Raw genomic sequence first — 25,025 nt, 5'->3', positions numbered from 1 at the left:
ACAATAATAATAAACATGCTGTAAACAGATGCAGTCAACTACAGAGAGTGAATCAAATTAAGTTATTTCAATTTTTTTATGCTTAACCTCTATAATCAGATTCACAGCAGTGGGCGTCGAAGCACCGAGAACCTCGACTCGATCATTTACATAGAACAAAAGGGGTCTTTGTAACTGGAAAGTCCATAATAATATGTGGGTGTACCTAGCTGCCTCTGATGGGGAACTCATTACCTCAGTCTGACATTGGCCCTGTTAACTCAAGTGTTAAGTTTTCCTGTACAATCTTGTCAACATTGTAGGGCATCAGGGGCTTATGAGCAAGGCCAAACCTCCCAAAGTCATTATTGACCGACTGAGAGTGAATTATATCCTGGCTGAGAGACACTAATAAGAGGCAGAGTGTGGGGCAGGCGGGAGGCAGCATTCGCAGGATATTCTGTTCCCTGGAGTAACCAGAGGTGAAGTTATAAGGAAGAGGTAGATAGATCAGCTGAACAGGAAGTTGGAGCAGAACCTCGTATGCATCCCTCTAGTTTCGGGGCAGCATCTGTCGGAATGGAATGGAAGGAGTGGTTAAAGCGGCATGTGGAGGAGTATATCCCCAAGAGAATGAAAGACCCATTACCGCCTTTTTACAGTTTCAGTGTTTAAGACATTGAATTCATTGTTTCACTGAAGGGTAGGGAATCTTGGCTGTGTGACTAAGTACACTGACGCAGAATAAACAAGGTTTTTATGTACCAGTGTCCAAAAATGTGGACCTACCCATACTCTAGCAGGGGGTGAGTTAATTCATTTTCAGGGCTTAGTTTTGAATCCTTGATAGAAACCCTGTTGACACTGAGGAAGAGGACAATTGCCTCATACAGTCTTCTGTAGAGGTTAGAGAAGTCATTTTTTACAAGAACTTTGCTGGATCAAAAACTCCAGAAATTCCACCAGCACCACCACAAAAGGACCTAATTACTAGATCACCCCAATTCCTCAGGAAGAAATACAAAACGTACATGATTAGACAATTAAAAATGACACCAGTAATCCCAGTACTATCATGCCGTCTTTATCAGCTATTCACCTTTCAGCCACTTACCAGTGCAGCATGACAGAGGGTTTTTTATGTGGGTTCCAAAGAATGAGAACTGACACCTAAATTAGTCTCCCATATAGGAAGTATGTAACTGCGCTATTTTCAGTCGGAGGACAAATTTTTGAAATTTGAATTACTGTAAAGTTAACTTTGCTCTCTCTGTAGACTGTAATCGAGATCAATAAAATGGCTGGCTTTATCTTTTTTTGTCTGATTTTCTCTTGAAAACTGCCACCCTCTGAAAGAGAAGCCTTTTGGCCCAATGTAGAACCAAGTTTATACTTGCTAAGCCAATTTGGCACTGCTCGATGTGGTAAGCGACAGAGGTCTGACTCTCATCTCGTGTTTCACCCCCCCACCAGAGCAAACGGAGGTTTGAGAGGGAATGCAAAGAGGCGGACAGGGCGCAGCAATATTTCGAGAAGATGGACTCCGACATCAACGTGACAAAGGCAGATGTAGAGAAGGTGAGCTACAGACTATGGTGCCGTTATGTTTATCTACTCTGGCATGCGATGTTTGTCATCTGCGCAGGCCACAATCACAGTCCTAGATCTCAGATGGAATAGCAGTAAATCAGCATCTCCACAGTGACATCTAAACAAATATTGCAGGTAGACACGTCAGGCGGTGATTTTTGGTGCTATTTTAGGGGGCTTGATTTCCGGGCACTTGCAGACACACTTGTCTTAGGCTGTTATTATGTGCAGCAATGTACTGTTTTCTCTCTGTTATCCAGAAGTTCAGATAGTTCAGGTCCAGAAAGTAAAATTCCAGATAAAGATTTTGTTTCAATCAGCCAGTTGAGTACTCTCTGACTGTGACTCTTTATACAGGTTGGTTGAAACTAAATCTTGGTCTGGATTTTTACTCTCTGGACCTGAACTATCCACCTCTGCTGTTACCACACTTCATGGGGACACTCAAGTGTTTTTTCAAGACCAAAAATACCAGAGTGCATAAAGACCCCACCCTGTTCAGTCTCCTCACAGTGGGAGTATCAAAGCAGAACCCCTAACCCTAATTTTACTTTCCTCAAATTCTCTTTATCTAACAAAGGCAGCTGTTAGCTTCACATCAGTGCGATCACTAGGCATCTTCTTCTGACATATATATTTTTGTCAGTTCAATTGTGGCGTTGTTCCGCTCCAGTCATCTGTCAATAAGAGATGGTGATCAGGCATCTCCATTTGCATAAATTTGCCAAGCTGCAAATGCTGGTATCGACAGGTCTACATGACTATGTAAACTTAAAGTTTCACAGTCATTAGCTTATCGAATGTAACAACATTTTAAAACAAGATTGTTATATGAACTCAAAAGCCGAATCAGTTTATTCTTTTTATATTATTATGTAGGTGGGGAAAAAACTTGAGGATTTTGACTTAATTAGGAGTCACTGATAATCTCTGCTGCTCATTAACTGGAGATGAGCAATAGTAGATCCTTTTAAAATTACCTTCAGCCTGTGCGTGTTCTCGTTTGTATGAAAGAACTAAATGGCAACAGTTTTTTTGGGCATTTTGTGTAGTAAAAACATATATCCAAGCTGCCATGGTAAGAAAAGAAGTTTTTTTTTTAATTTTTTTAACATTTGTACTTGCAGTTATGTCCATCATGCTTAACATTTACGTCACTATTTCAAGAACCTGCAAGAGCAGACGGAGCAGCTTTCAGAATGTATGCCCGTGGCGGCCCACTCGTTATCCGAATGCAAATGAGAGGCCGAACAACAGCGCTTTTTCTTCCCTGTGGAAACAGAGTCAGCGGGACTGTGGCTGCCTCACTGGAGGAATGCAGATCTGACAGGGACGTCAGATAGCAGCGTCTGCCCCCCCCCATCACTGGATGTTTCTTTAACATTCCCTTTGAGTTCCAAGCTATTATGCTATCGTTTAAAAAAAAAAAACAATGCTCTATTGTGAAGTTTGCGTTGTTAAAAGTTCTTATTTATCTTCAGATACCGCTGTACCTCCCCCACCTGAAATGCATGACATTTTGCATACACTCATACTTTTGGTTCACCTCTGATTTTCATGGGTCACGTTTTTACAGCGGATGAGCAGAATAAGACACGCTGTAGCTTGCTGACACCTACTCCTTTCTTGACAACACTTTCATTCTGCTCTCCTTATCTTCTTCATAAAACATTGTTGTGGGATAATTTGGTAAAAATTCTTCATATTCTGGCACATGTCTGATGCACCAGATGAGAGAGCAGACAAAAGATCGGCCTTTGCGCTCAGTGGGCTGACGCTGTGACATCCGCACAATACTGCCTTGAAGTAGTATAATTTAGGGGGGACAAAGGTACCACTGGTTACCGAGGAAAAGGTCCAGACTTCAAATCCAAAGTTTGGTAAACGGCAATAGACTGGGTAATTGGTAGTTACTGTCATGTACCATTATACTTTAAAAGTACAGTTTTTTGATTAAATTGCAGTCCTGTTCTCGTTTTTGATGGATTATCAGACCAGCTGACCTCACAAAGCATGCATCAAGTTGGATCTTTAAATGGAAGTTGGGTGCATTTAATTTTGATTCATCAGTGGCTGTGCGTGCACTGTAGAAATACACAACAAAAGATATTCTTCAGCATCAAACTGTCTACCTTACTGATTCAGCATGTGGATTGTTATAGTGTAGAATGTGTTGTTGAGTGGCTGGAGTTGTGTTTCTAAATTTCTACAGTATTTATTCCAGTTTCTAGTTTGTATTGCTTTCCAGTTCTTTCCTTAAGCCTTTATCTAAGGTATATTCAATTGGCAAGTGTTTGATATTGATATTAATAATGAAACGTGAAAAGTCTTGCGAATGGAGTTCAGTTTCTTTATTTGATATTTCAAGGGATAACACTGAATGTGAGTGGTAATTTGGTTATCTGGGAGCATCTTAAAATTTGGTGACTCCAGAAAACATAAATTGGTGCAATATATTAAGGGGATAGGTGTCTCTAATGATGGTATTTGTAAAAGCCAGTGCATGGAAACCAATGCATTTGCTGTATAACTAGAGCTGCTTGACCTGACTGATTTATATACAATACCTACTGATCACAAACTTACCAGCCACGCCACACTTTGATCTCTCACAAGAAGATGAAATTCTGATTCTTAACAGCTAGTTTATTATTCAAGCTAAGTTTACTAGTCTAAGAAATCGTCTGGTGATGAACATCACCTTGATATATTTTTGAATCAATTGATTTATATTGAATGAATTATTTCCAGAGAATAAATAAGGTTTAACTATGTAGTTCAGTATAGCTGAAATATTCAAGAAGTTTGCCAGAACTTTCAGTTATTCTCTCTCTAATGTTTGTTTTTCACTTAAAAAACCAATAATGACTTCCCACAACATACACTCTTTTTCCTGTCACTCATACTTTTCTGTATGAGTACATTATAATATCTGTTTGGTTTCTGTTCTGAGAATGTTATATTTTATTAGTCTTAAGTTGACATTATGAGGATAAAGGCATATCTGGATCTCTGGAGCGCTATGCTAACACTCTACAGCTAACTCTATGCTAGCCCTCTACAGCTAACTCTGTGCTAGCCCTCTACAGCTAACTCTATGCTAGCCCTGTAAAGCTAACTCCTATATTTTTGTCTTCTACCATGCATTGAAGCGCTGTTCCCACAAGGTAGGTTCATGGAGCGTGTTTTGTGTTTGTGGGGGCCTGTTTATCTGTTTGACATGCACCCCTAGACACAACAAGGCTCAATCCATTACTACATAAAAGCATCCTTAAGCCCTTAAGATTTGCAGCCTGTTACCCTTGTTATTCGCTATTGCTGTGAACGAGGTCTATTGGGATATTATCCTGCTGAGGGGCGATCAAGGAGAATTAAGCTTCTGTACTCTCGTTTCTGCGCTTTGATCTCCTGTGTCTCATCACTGAGGCATGAACTTGAGCTTGAGTTTTCTTTTTTGCTGGAATTAAAGTATGTATTTAAATACAATATTCATTAAAACATTCATTAAAAGGGCATAAAAACTGGGACCTTTAAGGATTTTTAAAAAAATATAGTGGCCTCATATATTGTCACTCTGTGTTTGTGCTTTCTTATGATAATGAACTGTTTGGCGAAGTATTGGGAATGTAAAATACACCATCTGAAGCAGGTCTTTGAAGTATATGTATGATTCTTGAAACCAAGCCTGTAAATGGAGGGTTGGTTTTCCTGCTGTCCCAAGTAGACCTCACTAATTTCTATTCCAGAATCTTCTTTTACAAGGGAACTTAGGCTCTGCCTTCCTGTCGTGCGTCTAGTTGTTCCGCGTAGTGTTATGGTGTCCGCTTGTGTGTCTCTGTGCCTTCTATGCATGTGACATGGACCCTGAACTTCCTGGTATTACTGACTCACTTTAATTAGTGACTTTCAATTTACTGGTTCACTGATTTTCTTTTTTCAAGCACAGTTTTAGCATTATCATTTGATATTCCTGCTCCCACCTGTCATAGATTCTCAGATTCTTGGAACACAATCAGCACTAAATCGAAAAATAAAACAAATTAGAATTTAGTTTGCAGAGGATATCCAAATTTCACATTAATATCTACCCTGCTGCATGTCCAGAATATGTGGCATATTTATTTTTTTCCTCTGAGAAATGTTCACGGTCTTTACATTATACATATCCATCCATCCAGCCATCCATCCATCCATCCATCCATTTTACAGCTGCATATACTGGTCAGGATCGTTATGGGTGGAGCCTATCCAAGTCAGCACCCAGCACAGGGCTGGTTCACACTGGACAGGATGTTATTCATACTTACCCGGTATATATTTAGATACACACATATAGATTTATCAGATCTCAGCATCAAAACAAACCTGAAACAACAGCCTTCTGGGAACCTGTCACACGTCTGTGTGCTGTTAGTATTCAGCTTGTCCAGTGGTGAGTTTCCCCACATCACCACATCAACTGTATCCTGTATACAACCATGCAGTGGCCTCGTTGACTGTTAGCTCATCTAAATCTGCATTCACAATACAGCAGAATGGGCAGTGGTCTGTATCTTTGACACTGGAGATATCTGACTTATAGCACTTGAAACCATCACTATGAATGAGTGATGATGTTATCTGCTCTGGGAGAATCCCCACACATACGAGGCTTTGCCTGCATCTTTCCTGTGCTTTCTTAGCTCTTTTACAATTCCCTAAAAACACATGCATATCTCTTTTTGACACAGGAAGTGATGCAATGGAAACGTATTATGAAACCACTTTTAGCGGTTTGACGCTGGCAAGTTAACCAAAGATTTCTTTAGCGATGTTGACAGTTAGTTGCTCCAAAATTGTGTCTTTGGTCTCCCATTAACATAATATAATATAATATGATGTAATAGTTAGGGCAGCACGGTGCCTCACTGGGCAGCTCCATGGTTGGGAGGTCAGCTGTCATCTCCACTCTGGACTCTCCAACTTGTCCATTGCCTGTGTGTGTCCTGCAATGGGCCAGCATCCTGTTCAGGGTGACCCCAGCCTTGCGCCCCCTGCTGTCTGGGATAGGCTCACAGCCCTCTGAGACCCTGACCTGGGTGAGCAGCTGGGAGATGAATGATAATCCATGATATAACTTCAATATGACATTTGAGTTATTTTCTCAGTATCTATCTGTTTTGCAGTCTCCATATTTGTGAGTGTATTGCTATGAAATAGACCGGATTGGGAATCCGGCCCAGTCTGTACTGTATCAGTGGGAGCTTTTGGGGTTTCATCAGAGGAAACGTGCAGCTGTAATCATTTGGCACATTTTAGTACTTTGCAGGTTACTTTGGTTCTGTGAGTAAAGTCTCCAAATTGCTGTTTGCTCTGCAGAAAAAGAGAAGACACCTGTTTCAGTTACACTTCCTCTTAAATTTTACCATTTGATAAGGAGTGAATAGCATCCTGCTGATTTCCCTTCACCAGAAATATGATGTCTGCTTATTTTAACCTTTCTGTCTTTCTGACACAGTTACTTCTCTCCCGGGTAGAAGAGTGAAATGAATGAATTTTGTAAAAATGAAAATGTTTATTTGAGGAAGAACATAACATATATTAATGTTTATGTATGCTGTGCATGTCTATGTGTCTGTCATATGTTACACAGTATAAATTATACTGGAAATTGGCCAGTAACCATTTGCTTTTGGGCAGCTGAGGAGTCACATTCTGTCAGAAGTTTGTTTTAAGCTTTCCTTTTATGACAGCTACGATTAGAATGTTCTGGAAGCTAGTGGGTAAGGAGCAGCCAGTTCATTCACTTCCATTCTCAGGTTACACACATTATGTAAGATGTCCTCAGCCAGAGGTGACAGTTGGGGATCCCTAAGGGACATTTTCAGGGAGTCACCCCAGACACATGGTCTGCTGTTGCACTGGTACTCTGGTGCTGCTGCTGGAGATGTGTCATCTTTTCCACAGCAGATGCATGGAGATGGTTCACTTTGTCAGTTCTTCCTGATTAAGGGTCATGGATGTAAGAATTTTACTGAAATCCAGCCGTTTTTTTCTAGATTACTTCATATGTGTCTTTGTTGCTATTTTATCCTGTAAATAAATATTAATTTCATAAAAGGTTCACCATATCTAAAACATCCTTTAGGTAATTGCCTCCAAACATCATGACCCCATTGCGTTCACTGCCTTTTGGGCTTTCATTTCACATGCTGTCAACCAGGAATATCTGTGTGCGATTAAGCAGGAACAGGTTTCCATCACCTGTCACTGCTGTGGTTCCATGTATTTAAGTGTCATTGTCGGCGGTGTTGGTTTATATTAGTGGGGTCTGTGTGTGAAAACCCTCTCCTCTTCACGGCTCTGTTCTCCAGGCCCGGCAACAAGCCCAGATGAGGCATCAAATTGCAGCGGATAGCAAGACTGAGTACGCATCATATTTGCAAAAGTTCAACCAGGAGCAGAATGACCATTACCACACCCTGATCCCACACATCTTCCAGGTAAGACCCCAAAATCATTTTCTTTTGCTGACCTTTAAGAAGGACAGCCACTGAGATATTGAATACTCCATTTTTGTGCTGGCGTAACCAAGAATGCAAACTATTATAAACATTCAGTACTCAACAATAAATATAAAAAATGTATATCCTACCTCATTCCTCTTCCCAGTATCCTGGTTTAGTCGTCAGTTTCATATTTGGACTCCGACCCCCTCTATGGTTCCAGTATTACTGAGAGCACAGACTGTGCTCTTCTGTGCTACGCAGTAGCTTCTGCCAATAGGTATTTGTCACACTCTGAGTCTCCCGTTCGTCAGTTACGTCCCACTCCTTCGGAAATCTCAGCTGGTCTTGGCAGGTGACGGGGCCTGGGCACCATAATAAAGCTCCCCCGCTGCCGGCCTTAATGTCGACACTGGGGGGGGGCATTTCATTGGCTAAGCCACTTAGGAGCTGGGGGCTATTTAACATTTCCTTTTAGAAGAATATGTCTGAGAATTTTCAACAATTCCAGTGTCTCCCCTTTGTTACTTACAGAAAATCCAGGAGATGGAGGAGAGGCGGATTGAGAGAGTGGGAGAGTCCATGAAGACCTTCGCTGAGGTCGACCGGCAAGTTCTGCCAATTGTGGGAAAATGTCTAGATGGCATGACTAAGGGAGCAGAATCCATTGAACCAAAACATGTGAGTAGAGCCTTAGTGAAGGCGCTCGTTCAACATTCACATAACACTGGAGTTCATGTGACAGGACTTTCTACTGTGTTGATCCGAATATAGTTTTTCCTCAAAATACGTTTGAAAAAGTCTTATATTCTGGGTCGGGACAATTAAGGGAATAGATAGGTGCCAAATACGATATTTTGTGTCTTTTTAAAGATATTTTGTTTTTGGAAATGTTTGCTGTTTAATACATTTATTGTAATCCAGTTGCCTGTGGTTGCTGTGTAACTTATTATACTTTCTTGTCAAATAAAATTATTTTTCTTCATAAAGGTAATGTTTGGTATTCCAAAAACTTCTTTTCTTAAAATAATTGGCAAAATCTGGGGGGTTGACTTATAATTGGGGTCGTCTTATATTTGCGGTCGCCTTACAATCAGGACAGTGCAGCGATTTCTTTTACTAACTCTAATAACGATTAAGTTTTCCTTTTTACTTCATTTTCATGTCATGGTCTTCATTATCAGCCATGGTTGATGGTTTCATGCTCCATATTTATAACTGGGATTAGTACTCGATCTTAAGAAAGCTAAATATTATGCTAAACAGTATCTACCAAGCCTCAGTAGTTTACTTTAGCATGCATTTGGCAAATGGTGTTAATCCGTAATTGATAATCAAACTGTGTTGAGGCACTGTGGTCATAATTTGACTGTCTCTCACCACCCTCCACGCAGGACTCGTCGCAGGTTGTAGAATCGTATAAATCTGGGTTTGAACCCCCTGGGGACGTGGAGTTTGAGGACTACAGCCAGGCGATGAAGAGGACAGCATCAGAGTGCAGCCTGTCAAACTCACGGGCAGAGAGCAAGCCCGATAAGCCCACTGGCAAGAGCAAAGGCAAACTGTGGCCTTTTATGAAGAAGAGTAAGGTAAAGTCGGCTTGGGGATACCTGAGGCCTCCACACATGAATGGTGCTCAGCACACAAACAAGAGCACACGCAATCACACCCAGACAACTCTGGCAGGCAGGAGCTAGTTTACACGTGATTTGTGGCTTTATCGTAGCATTTTACTTTCATTGTCATATGGTGTACTTATTTAAGATTAACATAAGGATTTCATTGTATAAAGATCTGGTGCTACAAGGCACGTTTAACGTGTCAGTCCTGGTGGTTTATTTTATTTTATTTTTATGATCATGCCTTATTATAGCTATCAGTTGTATTTTTCGTTCTTGTCGCTTTTGGTGTTGATATGTTTCTTTTGTTGCTGTTCTTGTCACTTACATGTTTTGTTTGTGTTCATTAATGGTTTGCTGGTATAGTTGTATTTTCATTAGTAGTACCATTTTATCATGAATATGGTGTTTCCATTTGTCACTGTCTTCTTTCTCCACATGCCATTGGTCATCTCCCTGTATGTGGATCCACCAACGCTAACACACTAATGGCATCTTTGAAACTTGCGAAAGTGCGATTCCTATACATTAACACTGAGAATAACCTGGAGACTCTCTGCGAACCCCCAATGCAAAACCCATCTGCTGTGCCCCAAATCCTTTTTTAAATAACTAGATACCTCCTCTTTGCTACCTACCTGGAATGGCTTCCCATAATCCCTTGTTGCAGTAGAATTGCATGCTGTTGATTGCTGGGGCTATAGAAGGGTATCCCTGAATGTTTCCAGACCAAGGGTAACCCTGTGATATTTTTTCGATTACTTGCTAAACTTATGCTTGGTAAAACACAATGTTATCGTTTTCAGATAACATAATTTATTGGTCTCGGGGGAAATTCATTTACAAACAGCAGCAATAATGCAAACCCATTGAATGTGATCCCATTAGATATCTTCATGTACATACTGTTAAATGTTGTTTTTTTTCATTTAAGTCCAAAGGGAAGATTGCTATAAAGCATACCTTTGGAGAGAAAAATTTAAAGGATTTTACATAAGATGATGTGAGCATTTTAAAGTAATTGTCGTTTTGTGGAAAGGTTTCAAAAGAAATTTAAATAAACAGAACAGAATTATGTGAAACTAGCAGCTTTCCAGTACAAAAAGGTTTGTGATGAATGTCTTTCACAAAGCTCAGCAGGGACCAGTAAAATTTTATTTTGAAATTAGAAATGAGAATCTGATATTTGCTTTGACCTTATCTGGAAGTATACTTTGTGGGTATAATTATGAACAGTACACCCTTCTGTGGAAAGTGCTTAGTGTTAATTAATCCATTCTGTATATTCGTTGGTGTACACAGGTATGTTTGGTAACAAAGAGCAGTTTGTTTTTTTGAATACTCAAAGATGGATGGTTCAGGTCCAGATAGTACAAATCCAGACCAAGATTTTGTTCGAACCAACCAGCTGAGCGTAAAGAGTGACAATCGCAGAGTACTCAACTAGTTTGTTAAATCAAAACCTTGGTCTCGACGTTTACTTTCTAGACCTGAACTATCCACATGTATCTATTGGTTATTACTGCAAGTGGTAGGTTTGAAGGTAACTTTTCATCACTAATTTTGCTGTATGTCAGTAAATGTTTACAAGCTCTTCAGGATGGGAAAAAAGCGATGAATGTGAGTGAAGATCTGGGGTTGAATTTAAGTGTCTTTTTCTGCACATGCTGAGTGTCTAGTGAGGGAACTTGTACTGTATGAGACGAACAGACAGATGGCGGCTTGCATGGGCTTGTTCTTATTTACTCTGCTGTCACTCACCTTTAACATGCTTAATGCTTTAACGTAACATTTAACACTACATGCTTTTTAAGGTGTTTTTCTCTAGCTACCTTTTTGCTGATCTTAGCTTAACTATGTAAATAACCCTCAGAAAATCACAGACTGGGTGTGATGATGTTTGCTATCCCATGTGTAGTTTTTAGAACCTTATTTATCTCGTTTTGTGTGTTGTTTTTTCTTTTCTTTTCATTTATTTTGTTTGCTGCTCCATTTCTCTTACCGATAGCTTATATCCCTGCTAGCCTCTCCCCGCCACCCGCCCCCCCCTCCCCCCGCCTCTGCCTCTGCCTCCGCCTTACCGTCGCCCTCTGCTGTTCCCAATGGCCCCCAGTCTCCCAAGCAGCACAAGGAGGCCCTTACACTCCGCCTCAACGACTTCATGGCCTCCAAGCCCAAAATGCACTGCTTCCGGAGCCTGAAACGCGGGGTAAGTCCTCCTGTGGATGATAGTGCGTCTCGCTGTGTCTCCTGCTGCATGATGGCGCTGTGATGCCCTCGCTTTCCTGTGTTTTATTATTCCCTTAAACACAGACATTTTTCCCCAGGAATAATCTCCTCCGGGGTCTATAATTAAACATGCAAGGGACAATTAAATATAAACACAAAGTGTTGCTATTAGATATGTCAAAAATTAATGATTGGAGAATCAAATTTGAAAAGTAAACTAGATAATAACATATAAAATCTTAATGATATTAAGTATGGAATTAAGAATTTGAGAAGTGAGTTTTGGTGTTGGGCGACCAATGTGTCCTTCATACAGCATCTCCCCTCCTTCTCTCTGTCTCTCTGCTTCTGCATGCCTCCCCAAAGACACTTTGTCCTTGTTTGAAGAAGTAAATGTTCATCATTAATATCGTTTCCTAAAACCCCTTTATCGAAACATTTCTGTGTTTTCAGCATACAGACAAACCATATGGAAGACAGGTAGCCTCAGAGTCTGAGTTTTGTCCTTTCTTGGTCATTGTGACAGCTGCCACATAACAGACTTTGGGGATACGTCATGTCTTTGGCATGACCTTTGACCTTCCTCATGGACTGACTTGAGTTTTACTTTGAAGCGTCTTCTCAAATGAGCCTGGCATGGAACTGTCCACTTGAAATTCATAAATATTGACGAATATAAAAGAATCAGAAGGAGGAATGGTAAAGCAGACATACGCGGGCATTTTTATATTTCATTACATACTGTGTTAACCAGATGCATTTTAGGATCTATGGAGCTTTGGTAAACAATCATGTTCATATACAGGAGGGTAGCCAACACAGTTTAGCTAACAAATACTAGAAATGTAATTGCAGGAACTCCTCAGCACTGTGTGTGCCGTATTAATAAGCAAGGCTTGAGGAAAACAAGCAAGGCTGTTCGCCTCATTACATTGGCTTGAGAATGAAGGGGGCTTTTCCAGGGGAGTGCTATCCTACGAATACGCCTGCTCCTTATGAATATGAATTATGATCATGACTGTGGCCAGTATGTTTCAACCAACAGTCAAAGCCATGCAGAGATAGCAGATCAAACCTCAACCACGTAGCATTGTTCAGAATGATTAGTTTAACTTTAATGTAAGATAAGCTTTTGGGGGGGTCAGTGTGTGGTTCACCGGGTTAGACCTTTGTGCCTGTGATCGCCGGTTCGGTGTCTGGCTCGGTGGGTTTGGCCTCTGTGCCTGTGATCGCCAGTTCAGTGTCTGGCTTAGTAGGTTGTGCCTCTGTACCTGTGATCCCCGGTTTGGTGTCTGGCGCGGCGGGTTGGGCCTCTGTGCCTGTGATCGCCGTTCTTTGTCTGGCTTAGTGGGTTGGGCCTCTGTGCCTGTGATCGCCAGTTCGGTGTCTGGCTTAGTAGGTTGTGCCTCTGTACCTGTGATCCCCGGTTTGGTGTCTGGCGCGGCGGGTTGGGCCTCTGTGCCTGTGATCGCCGTTCTTTGTCTGGCTTAGTAGGTTTGGCCTCTGTGCCTGTGATCGCCGGTTCGGTGTCTGGCTTAGTAGGTTGTGCCTCTGTGCCTGTGATCCCCAGTTCGGTGTCTGGCTTAGTAGGTTGTGCCTCTGTACCTGTGATCCCCAGTTCGGTGTCTGGCGCGGCGGGTTTGGCCTCTGTGTCTGTGATCGCCGTTCTTTGTCTGGCTCGGTGGGTTTGGCCTCTGTGCCTGTGATCGCCAGTTCGGTGTCTGGCTTAGTAGGTTGTGCCTCTGTACCTGTGATCCCCAGTTCGGTGTCTGGCGCGGCGGGTTTGGCCTCTGTGCCTGTGATCTCCGTTCATTGTCTGGCTTAGCGGGTTGTGCCTCTGTACCTGTGATCCCCGGTCCGGTGTCTGGCTTAGTAGGTTGTGCCTCTGTACCTGTGATCCCCAGTTCGGTGTCTGGCGCGGCGGGTTTGGCCTCTGTGCCTGTGATCCCCGGTTCGGTGTCTGGCTTAGTAGGTTGTGCCTCTGTACCTGTGATCCCCGGTTCGGTGTCTGGCTTAGTAGGTTGTGCCTCTGTGCCTGTGATCTCCGTTCATTGTCTGGCTTAGCGGGTTGGGCCTCTGTACCTGTGATCCCCGGTCCGGTGTCTGGCTTAGCGGGTTTGGCCTCTGTACCTGTGATCCCCGGTTCGGTGTCTGGCTTAGCGGGTTGGGCCTCTGTACCTGTGATCCCCGGTCCGGTGTCTGGCTTAGCGGGTTTGGCCTCTGTACCTGTGATCCCCGGTTCGGTGTCTGGCGCGGCGGGTTTGGCCTCTGTGCCTGTGATCCCCGGTTCGGTGTCTGGCTTAGTAGGTTGTGCCTCTGTGCCTGTGATCTCCGTTCATTGTCTGGCTTAGCGGGTTGGGCCTCTGTACCTGTGATCCCCGGTCCGGTGTCTGGCTTAGCGGGTTTGGCCTCTGTGCCTGTGATCCCCGGTTCGGTGTCTGGCTTAGCGGGTTGGGCCTCTGTACCTGTGATCCCGGTCCGGTGTCTGGCTCGTCATGTTTGGCCTCTGTACCTGTGATCCCCGGTCCGGTGTCTGGCTTAGTAGGTTGTGCCTCTGTACCTGTGATCCCCAGTTCGGTGTCTGGCGCGGTGGGTTTGGCCTCTGTGCCTGTGATCCCCGGTTCGGTGTCTGGCTTAGTAGGTTGTGCCTCTGTACCTGTGATCCCCGGTTCGGTGTCTGGCTTAGTAGGTTGTGCCTCTGTGCCTGTGATCTCCGTTCATTGTCTGGCTTAGCGGGTTGGGCCTCTGTACCTGTGATCCCCGGTCCGGTGTCTGGCTTAGCGGGTTTGGCCTCTGTGCCTGTGATCCCCGGTTCGGTGTCTGGCTTAGCGGGTTGGGCCTCTGTACCTGTGATCCCGGTCCGGTGTCTGGCTCGTCATGTTTGGCCTCTGTACCTGTGATCCCCGGTCCGGTGTCTGGCTTAGTAGGTTGTGCCTCTGTACCTGTGATCCCCAGTTCGGTGTCTGGCGCGGTGGGTTTGGCCTCTGTGCCTGTGATCCCCGGTTCGGTGTCTGGCTTAGTAGGTTGTGCCTCTGTACCTGTGATCCCCGGTTCGGTGTCTGGCTTAGTAGGTTGTGCCTCTGTGCCTGTGATCTCCGTTCATTGTCTGGCTTAGCGGGTTGGGCCTCTGTACCTGTGATCCCCGGTCCGGTGTCTGGCTTAGCGGGTTTGGCCTCTGTGCCTGTGATCCCCGGTTCGGTGTCTGGCTTAGCGGGTTGGGCCTCTGTACCTGTGATCCCCGGTCCGGTGTCTGGCTTAGCGGGTTTGGCCTCTGTACCTGTGATCCCCGGTTCGGTGTCTGGCGCGGCGGGTTTGGCCTCTGTGCCTGTGATCCCCGGTTCGGTGTCTGGCTTAGTAGGTTGTGCTTCTGTGCCTGTGATCTCCGTTCATTGTCTGGCTTAGCGGGTTGGGCCTCTGTACCTGTGATCCCCGGTCCGGTGTCTGGCTTAGCGGGTTTGGCCTCTGTGCCTGTGATCCCCGGTTCGGTGTCTGGCTTAGCGGGTTGGGCCTCTGTACCTGTGATCCCGGTCCGGTGTCTGGCTCGTCATGTTTGGCCTCTGTACCTGTGATCCCCGGTTCGGTGTCTGGATTAGTAGGTTGGGCCTCACACACACATATATATATATATATATACACATACACAGTATATCAGTCACTTCACACACAGTTCAGTTTCTTGCAGTTCAAGGAAAGTTTGACTGCAGCACAATGGCACATTGTCCTACTTTTTTTGGAAATGCAAATGTCAGGCAAGAAAGCTACGGCAGTTCATATTCATATAGTTTGCAAGAAGGGAATATTTTGAAATGCGGATTTTATGAATGTGGGTGAGATATACCGTCCGTCACTGGGGATAATATTCTTTAAACTCACTCACTTTCTCTCTATCTCTCTCTATCTCTCTCTCTCTCTCTCTTCTCTGTGTCGTTGTCTTCCTATTTTTGAAATATGCAAATACAGAGAAAACTTTTATCCTCCTGCTGCAGTCATGCTTCTGGCATCTTGGAAGCAGACGGAGCTGCTGAATTAGTTTGGCTATGTGAGCAACTAGATTCAAAAAGAATTTTATTCTGGAAAGGTCTCATTTGTTGATTGCTAACTAAACCTTGGACTGTAATTTTGTTCAGAAGCATCACTTGATTGAATCCTATTACATAACCCACTCTTGATCGATCGTTTATTTTTTCCAAATCATTTCCGTAATTTTCAGTTGCAGACACCCCTCACTGCGCAAAAATACATGTGATCATTTTGTTTCATATGAGCTCAATAAAGTAGCTGTGAACTGCCATATGTTTTGCTTTCTGATATGCTGAGTTTTCACTCCTTATTTGAGTAACATATTTAATGTATTTCAGTAAGCGTGTACTAAAGCAGGCAGTCTTCTGGAATATGTTTGGGATCTTCATGATCCATGGAATCAGATGGGATCTAATTGTTCCCAGTTGCCATCCCACCTGCAGAAGTTTGCAGTGGTGAGTTTTGGCACAGTGTCCCGGGTGGTCGCCCTGGGTGACCCCCCCTCGTGGCACCCCACCTCTCCCCTGCTTCCAGGCTGGTGTTGTGGCCCCCACCTGTCTCAGCTCTCAGATCCCTCCTCTGATCTCTTGCCAGTAGCTGGGGGCTGCTGGGCCCTTTATCATACTGGGTATCGCTGCTCCTGTCTGTGCATACACATGTTTATGTGTGCGCAGTGGTACTTCTCTGCGTGCGTGTTGGTTCATCTCTTAGAGTCTGTGTCTGGTTTTTATATTTATCCATATGTGTGTGTTTTTACATGTATGTATGCCTGTGTGAATGTTTGCGTGCACATCTGTGTGTGTATTTATGTGTGCATGTTTGCCAGGACACACAGTTAGCCTGTATGTGTGTGTGTGTGTCAGTATCTCTGTGTGTGGCTATGCACACACGCACCGTGTCACCGCCGTGTGCTGTAGTCCCTCTGTGTGTCACTTCCGGAATCGGCCATTAATGAAGCTCTGTTCTCTTCCGTCGCCGTCCCTGCAGCAGGCTGGCTGCTCTTGCTCGTACCAGATAGAGCTCATGAAGAGGACATTGGGCAAGCCTACGTACGCGTTCGAGGCCAGGCAGTATGTCGTAAGTGTGTGTGCACGCACAGCAAGCAGTTGCACAGACACTAACCGCATTTGAAAAGATGAGGGGGGGTGGGCTGTGGCTTCCTCTGGCGTGGCCCGCCAGGCGAACAAACGCTGCGCGGCATCTCCAGGTGCTAAACACTTCAAACCGCTGTAAAACATGTGCAGTGTCAGTGTCTGAGGAGGGCTGACTCTCTCGTCCTGTTTGAAACCTTTAACACTCCTTATTTCACGCATTATCCCTTTGGACAAATCAGGTACTATCCCCTATCTCCACATCTGAAAGATTTCAAGCGTATGCACTGAATATCTTGATGGTTTTTTGGTCATCTTTTTGCCTAAAATGGTGTTTTTTCTGTCCCGTAAATGGGGCTAGTGTCTGTGGAAGCGGCTGCACCAGTAACACACACCATCCGATTTACATGTCCATGCGCGATAAACCTCATCAGCCGCTCGGCTCACCCAGCTTCTTGTTCTGTGCTGCCCCCCGCTGCTCATGTGTCAGCATTGCGACCAAGGGGTTAATTCGAAAGGTGTGCCAAGCACAGCAGCTGGGCGCGAAGCAGAGGCCGACCTCAGGCGGCGCTCTCACGTGGCCGGACAGGCCTTCCTCTCCTCTTTCGGCTTGCCCCGTCGTCTCTTCTCCGCCTTTCTGGAGTTTTCACCTGTGATCTGCCTCTGTGCGTCTCCTAGTGCTTGTAACACTTTAAGATACTGGGGCAGCCAGAATTTACCCCTCCTGGTTTCTCTGTGCTGGCGATATCACGTCTGTAAATCCAGGTTGTCCGTTTTTATTGGGTCTCCCCGAAGGTATCCCTGCACAGCAGCCACCTTTATGCATGAAGTCCTGGCTGTAGTTGCTGATCTCTGCACTCACTGATTTTTAATTGCCCATCGATATAAAGTTATGATTATAAAGATTTGACGTTCAATTATAAAATGTAAACAGGTACTACCATGAGGGTTCTCTCTATATCATTAACAGCATGGTCAGTATTTTTGGTATTTCTTTTAACATGTTTTATTTTCAAACTTATAAAGAAGCACAATCTTGTCCATGCTAGGTGATTGAAATTCTTTTTAAAAATGTGATTTTATTCAGTTTTGCTGTTTAATGACATTCTACCCTGGGTGCATCCTTATCTTTGCCCTATACATCCCAGGTTTGCTGTGACTTGCTGGGTTAGAGTAGTTAGGAAATATATAGAAAGATGTTTGTTTGACTTTTGTATAATGTTGATTTTCACTATCACTGTCTCGGTTTAGCAACCTTATTCTGGGTTGCAGCAATTTAATCCCTCTTGGAACCTGAATCAACAAACAAATATTATTCTTGCAAGGTCTACCTACGGATTTTATGCATTATTTTTATTCTGTTTATTTTATTGTTGCGGTTTATTATAGTTAGCGGCTGTGTTTGCCAAGATATTTTTATAATTTTACGTTACATGGTTTCATTTACTATTTCATTTTCACTGCTTCTAGAAGTAGTTCAGGGAGTGTCTATTTTTGATGATGAAAAAGAAGAAAAGGGTGTCGTTTCTGTGTGAAGTCATTTGTTTATGGGGGTGGGGGTTATGCACAAATTTGCACTTCTTCATTTTCCTGTGACTGCATTGAGTGGGAGCAGCAGTGAGGACAATGGGAGAGGGTCCTGTTAAGAGAATCCATGCCTACTCTTTCACCGTCTCTCCTTGCCTTTCACCTGCCTACAGCTTTTGGGCTTTTAAACTATTGGGCATGTGTGCATGTGTGTGTGTGTGGGTGTATGCGTGTGTGTGTGTGTGTGTGTGTGTGTGCACGTGCAGATCATGTGGCCTGGTTATTGTCACTTTCTCGTTTTTTCCCATCCTTCTTGCTGGTTGACTAGCAGCATGAACTAGTTGGCTGGCCATCCTCATCTCAGAATTTAAAGTTAATAACAGCAAAAAGAGAAAAAAAATTAATTGGTGTTTCTCATTAACGACCTTGATGCTTTGCAGATGTGTTCCCATGATACCTTGCACAACGTTTTTTTTTGGTATCTGTTTCTAAAATCTAAAAATCTGTTTACTGAAAGCAGTTCCTTTGATTGGATCTCTTGATCAGATCTCTGCATTACCACAAGCCCTCAGGGGCAAACGAGAAGGTTTGGGATCCTTCAGTGGGTTGTCCTTCTGCAGTTGTGACGCATCATCTCACTCTGACAGATGTGCAACTCGTCTGAAGTATTTGCCACAGCAAAATTTGGAAATATTTCAATGACGTGTAGATGTATTCTATTTCAAAAGCAATAAGAAACACAACCGTACCTGTATGCTCCTCTAAGGCTTTTCCCATATGTGACGTCCAAACTACCAACAGAAATTCCAGAAATGTCCAAGGTAATTTTCTGCTGATGTCAACTTCACATTTTTTTTGTCTTTTCTCTTTTGTTTTTCATTATTCTACCTTCTACCATGAAGCTTTCTCTCAAGCTGGTAAGCATGATCAAAGCATGCACCCTTATATTATTCATACTTGGATTCCTTTTTTGTCTGAATTTAGTTATTTCTGTTTATTGTTGTTCATATCAGGATTAATTGCCGACACTTGTTATTGTCTCTTTTTTTGTTGTTGTTGTTTGTTTTTGTGTTTTGTTTTGTCTGTGTCCTTGTCTGCACTGGTGTTCGTTCTGTCAGATAACGCTCAATGCTCAGGTCCGGAGTCTTATTGAGGTGATACAAATTATTCATTTTATGTTTTTGTTTCTCCAAATCTCAGGATCCTTTTTATGAGTACCACTACAGTGAATTTGATTTCAGTTCGAAACTCACTACCAACATGAGTCACCCACAAAGGGGGAAATAAACTATCCAGGCCAAGAGAAACGAACCATCCAGAATATGCATGCGTTCTGCAGGAGTAATTCAGAATATTTTTCAGGGAACTGGCATTATCTTACAATACAGGAAATGTGCTTTTGAAATTCACATAACAAGGACATTAAACACATTTCAGTACTGCTTTAAATTAAAATTCTACTTAATCTTGGCCGTATATTTCATACTTTAATTCTGATGTCTCAAAATATTTTTTTCTTATTTGAGCATACTTCATACATTTGGTATTTAAAGCAGTCATATTTTTAATATGTGGCATTAAGTTATGATATTTAATATTTTAGTATTTTAGTAGTCCAAATAATGTGTATTATAATTGTCCAATTAAAAATGTTATTGTGATACTGTCATTGTAACAAAATGTTAGATACTTCATGTTACTAATGTTATTAAATTAGGAGGCTTTGCCTCACATTTCTGAGCCATGCATTTTGTGACTTGTGCAGACTAAGCTAATACTGATAAAATATTTCACCAGTCACATATGCAAACACCACAGTGCATGTTAGGTATGGTAGTAAACACTCGTCACATAAAGTCATGCATCAAAATACCAGCTCCTTTTTATCCTTATGCACAGACAGTATGTGACAGTTTGCTGAACTTTACCCAATATTTAGCTCTTTAGCTACGCATGACCTTTGAGTGTAGCTCCTTGAGATGTGATCTGGCCTGTTACCCAAATGAAATGGTTACATTTCCCTCTTTTGTTTGGCCTTAGATTTCAGATGACTCAGTTGTTTGTTACTTAATTGTCTTTGTGTTTTCACATCTGATTGGATAAATTTAAAATTTTAACAAATTAAAGCTTTCAGCCAACTGAAATGGTGACTCATTGCAAACGATTCAGTGTAATCAGTTTCTCCTCAGACAAGGCCTCATTGATCATATATACCTGAAAAGTCATTCTTAATTTAAAGATTACTCAATAAATCATCTACTATGTGCGCTTAAATATGCATGATCCTGAATTATTTTACTACAAGCTGGATATTTTTGCTGTGTTTCATAACTGTGCATTTAATGAAGGTATTTGGATAGATTATCAATTATATATTTTGCTAATTGTAAATGCATTAGTAATATATTAAACAGTATATATTTCAGTTATATTTTCATACTGTAAAAGTATTTAACTGTATTCTCTTTAGTCATAGCTGATTAACTGGAGCACAATACGATTTTGAATGTAATTATTTTTTACCTATACTATTCTGGAATCTGAAACCTTAAGTGGTTCTACTAGCATAAGATGCATGTCAAATGCAGTACTTACAGGAATACTATCTTAAGATCCTCAGGTCATCCTAAGAGGAAACCTATGCAATTAAGAAAAAAAATGTGCTGATTGAATTGCCATTCACAATGGAATGGGCCCTTTGCATTTATGGCATCTGCAGAATGTAATGTCGAGGTTTATACTAAAATGAAAGATTTTCATGTTAAACTGTAATGAGGGAGCGCTAGGAGCATATAGGCATGAATCATAATTATTAATATAATTCATATTTTATTCTCAAAGAATAGAAATTGATATTGTTAAACTACTATAACCAAGGTCTACTCGCCTTTATCACAGTGAATGAAGTTTCCTGAAATAATGTAAAACTGATCAACCTTAGTAAATTTACTGAAATTTGTCATGTAGTAATTTTCCAGTTAGGTTACATCACGTTAAATACATACAAACACTTATGACTTTTTGATGAATGAGGCCTATAGATGGCAAATGCTATGTGAGCTTTACAGTGTATATTCCAATTTTGTTACACTACATAGGTCGCAAAGTACCTTTGTTCTGAAGTATTTCGATTTTACAAAAGAAAGGTGTTCATAAAAAATATCCGCTCAGTCATGAAGCTGTTATTAGCTAAGTAGAGTACTGTAAAAAAACTAAACCAAATGTGTAAAACCATCAAAATTATAGCAAAGCTGAACACAAAAGTGTTTTTCATAACAAAATAGTAGAAAATAATAGGTAAGTTGATTATTTTAACTTTATTATGCTTCATTAATAATTCATCCAGAATTACTTATGTATTTCTCATCTGTCAAATAGATCTAGATTAGTATTAAAATAATATTTACTCCAAGGAGGTAAGTATTTCTCTGTGCTGCTAACCTATTGGAGTCTGTAGTGCATCTCACACAGGTTCATTCTAGCACCGTGACCCTCTCTGTTATGCATCTTTTCAGTTCCCATACGGTACCTCTGAAGTTCCCTCTTCAGTCCAGGCCTATACTACACTTCACTATTTGGTGTGATGAAACAAATTCTGAAGGACTGTTTCATCTTCATCAGATGGTTTTCAGATGTCAATCATCATCACGCATAAAATTAAGACTGAAGTCATGAAGTGTTTTATGAAATAAAAGCAAACGACTATGAAAAGGTTATAGCGTCTCGCATTCCTGTTATACTTAATTTGTGCAGTTTTTCCTTGTAGAAGGATATGCAAGAGACTTCACAATATAGCGCCACCAAGTGGCTGAACAACAAATGAACACTAATAAGCCACATTTTAGTAGCTGGACAAATGGATAGCGAATAAAATGTGAATGATGCGAAATAATTATAGAATAGCATCTGAGTAAATCCAATTATTGTTTTATCATTATTAGTTTATGTTTTTAAAATGATTTTTGCTACACTTCTAGCAGTTTCAAAAAAGTCTTGGGAGACAATCTTTATATTCTGGGTCATTTCTATAATTATGGCTTGGTCTTCAGATGCCAGTGACCTGCATTGGTGTACATGGGACTGAATAGGTTCACCTCAGAGGTTTGCTGCCAGGTCAGGCTGCAGTGTCCTCTTTATTCATCAGGCTATGTTAATCTCAGAATGTATCCCGTAACGACAGTGAAACATATAATATACCTATATGCCCTGACCTACCAACTATATAGCTGCTGTGACGTAGACTTTTACATTTTCTGATAAAGCAGGATGTGTGTATATATCTTCTCTTCACTGATTAGATTTTAAGGTGCAGTAAATGACTTTTGCACTGAAAGGTAGTTGGACGTTTATACATTTGCCTTCATGGTCAGTGTGTGTAAATAAAATTCAAGAACAATAAATATTTATTATAGAAATGCTTGATGGCAAATTTGCATTAAAGCTTTTTTGTCTTTATGATGCTCCATAGAGAGGACACTGCACCTACCAGTTACAGGTCGGCCTTCTCCGTGTCCATGCGGCTCTGACTGGGCCCTGATCCTTCTCTGTCTGTTGTCGCTGCAATTACTGTTTCAGGGTGCTGGGTCTGAAGATTTCAGTCACCTGCCACCTGAACAGAGGAGGAAGAAGCTGCAGGCCAAGGTTGATGACATCAACAAGGACATCGAGAAGGAGATGGACAAGAAGTAAGCGAACCCCTTGTCTCAACAAGGGCCGTGGGGCTTTTGGGGACTTGCAGCTGTATTTCATAGATTAGATGCTAACCATGTCATGGCTATGGTGTTTTCAGGGATGCTCTTATTAAAATGAAGGATGTATATGTGAAGAATCCACACATGGGAGACCCCAGCAGTGTGGATCCTCGGCTAGCAGAGACTGGGCAGAATATCGAGAAACTTCAGCTTGAGGCACAGAAATTTGAGGTGAGCATGTTTCTTCAGTTGTAACAACAATGCCAACAGTGCCATCAAGCCCTTTTCATATTCCTGGGTATGTACTGTAAAATGCAGACTTTATTATGTAAAGACAGCACATTTGTTTTGAGTCATAGCAGACACCATCTGTGATGTATGCTGACAAAGGGAAGTCATGGGGTAAGTAGGACTAGGCAAAACAGCTGTGCATATAGCACAGCATACAAGGAGACAGCAGATGGACAATGAAGAGCATGTAAAGGCCAGCGTTTTGCTTATCCTGGCCTGCGGGGGCAGTGCAGGATGCCACCTCATTAAGATGATGCTTCGTGACTGTTTTCTCGCCAATAAGCTCTCTCTGCTTCATCTTCTATAAATCAAAGGTGAAAATGCAACTTAAAAGTAAATAACCTCCCTGTGACAGACCGGCATCCCTGTGCAGGGCAGCCCCTGCCCTACGCCCTGTGACAGACTGGCATCCCTGTGCGGGGCAGCCCCTGCCCTACGCCCTGTGACAGACCGGCATCCCTGTGCGGGGCAGCCCCTGCCCTACGCCCTGTGACAGACCGGCATCCCTGTGCGGGGCGGCCCCTGCCCTACGCCCTGTGACAGACCGGCATCCCTGTGCGGGGCGGCCCCTGCCCTACGCCCTGTGACAGACCGGCATCCCTGTGCGGGGCGGCCCCTGCCCTACGCCCTGTGACAGACTGGCATCCCTGTGCGGGGCGGCCCCTGCCCTACGCCCTGTGACAGACTGGCATCCCTGTGCGGGGCGGCCCCTGCCCTTTGCTCTATGACAGACTGGCATCCCTGTGCGGGGCAGCCCCTGCCCTTTGCTCTATGACAGCCCGGCATCCCTGTGCAGGGCAGCCCCTGCCCTACGCCCTGTGACAGACCGGCATCCCTGTGCGGGGCAGCCCCTGCCCTGTGCCCTCTGCCACCTGGAATGGGTTCCAGGCTCTCCACAACCCTGAACTAAATAGATACTTTTGGATAAGTAGACTCTGTGTCAAGATTTTTGCATGATATAGCTGTATGCTTCAAGTTTGGTTTTCAGTCACTCTAGGTATAAAACATTCTCAGAATGACTTTTGCAAAACAAAATAATGAATAACGATTCTCAGGATAAAATAGTGCTGGATCATAGCCCATTCTTTTCCTGTATTTTAGACGTTTGCATCCTGTTGAATGTCAGCCATAGAAGCCATCTGTGTCTCTGGTTTATATTCTGACTTTTTCTAACTTAGACATCTGTTAATTGTGGCTAATTTTGAAGCATGGCCCAGTGTGAAATATTCTTGTTTCCTTATTTGTTTGAGCAGTTTTTTCCTTCTGCCTCGCCTCCCCTGTTTACATAACAGCGAGTTCATGTGAGGCTGGGATGTGCAGAGTTTCCATCGCCTTTGATCACGATGGTTTATGTGCCTTGCTTTGTATCAGAATCGCCCGAAAGAAAATAATGGATGCTTATATTACAGACATTTAATTATATAATGTCATATTTAGCAATAGCTGCAGCTGGGAACTGTGTTATTCACTTGACATGACTTTATCTCTCTGCTGCTCTGGCTT

The 25,025-nt window shown here is 42.6% G+C and overlaps 1 protein-coding gene across 26 annotated transcripts in view; it reads left to right on the top strand.

Annotated features, from left to right (window-relative positions):
• fnbp1b (formin binding protein 1b) overlaps nucleotides 1-25,025 on the top strand; it is a 62,828-nt gene that overhangs the window by 31,934 nt on the left and 5,869 nt on the right. For 4 of the 26 annotated variants that reach the window (XM_023807827.2, XM_023807830.2, XM_023807825.2 and 1 more), the window contains exons 6-16: nucleotides 1,453-1,557; nucleotides 4,722-4,736; nucleotides 7,923-8,051; nucleotides 8,589-8,735; nucleotides 9,449-9,643; nucleotides 11,682-11,882; nucleotides 16,910-16,999; nucleotides 19,443-19,457; nucleotides 19,659-19,694; nucleotides 23,116-23,225; nucleotides 23,330-23,462. In XM_023807827.2, the coding sequence (XP_023663595.2) occupies nucleotides 1,453-1,557; nucleotides 4,722-4,736; nucleotides 7,923-8,051; nucleotides 8,589-8,735; nucleotides 9,449-9,643; nucleotides 11,682-11,882; nucleotides 16,910-16,999; nucleotides 19,443-19,457; nucleotides 19,659-19,694; nucleotides 23,116-23,225; nucleotides 23,330-23,462 (1,176 nt within the window). The remainder of the gene's footprint in view (nucleotides 1-1,452; nucleotides 1,558-4,721; nucleotides 4,737-7,922; nucleotides 8,052-8,588; nucleotides 8,736-9,448; nucleotides 9,644-11,681; nucleotides 11,883-16,909; nucleotides 17,000-19,442; nucleotides 19,458-19,658; nucleotides 19,695-23,115; nucleotides 23,226-23,329; nucleotides 23,463-25,025) is intronic. The other 22 variants (XM_023807834.2, XM_023807836.2, XM_023807851.2 and 19 more) reach the window with 20 other exon arrangements.

The sequence above is a fragment of the Paramormyrops kingsleyae genome, chromosome 7, assembly GCF_048594095.1.
Source record: "Paramormyrops kingsleyae isolate MSU_618 chromosome 7, PKINGS_0.4, whole genome shotgun sequence".
Lineage (NCBI taxonomy): Eukaryota > Metazoa > Chordata > Actinopteri > Osteoglossiformes > Mormyridae > Paramormyrops > Paramormyrops kingsleyae.
Note: the sequence above shows the minus strand (reverse complement) of the source record. Positions and strands in the feature narration are given on the sequence as shown.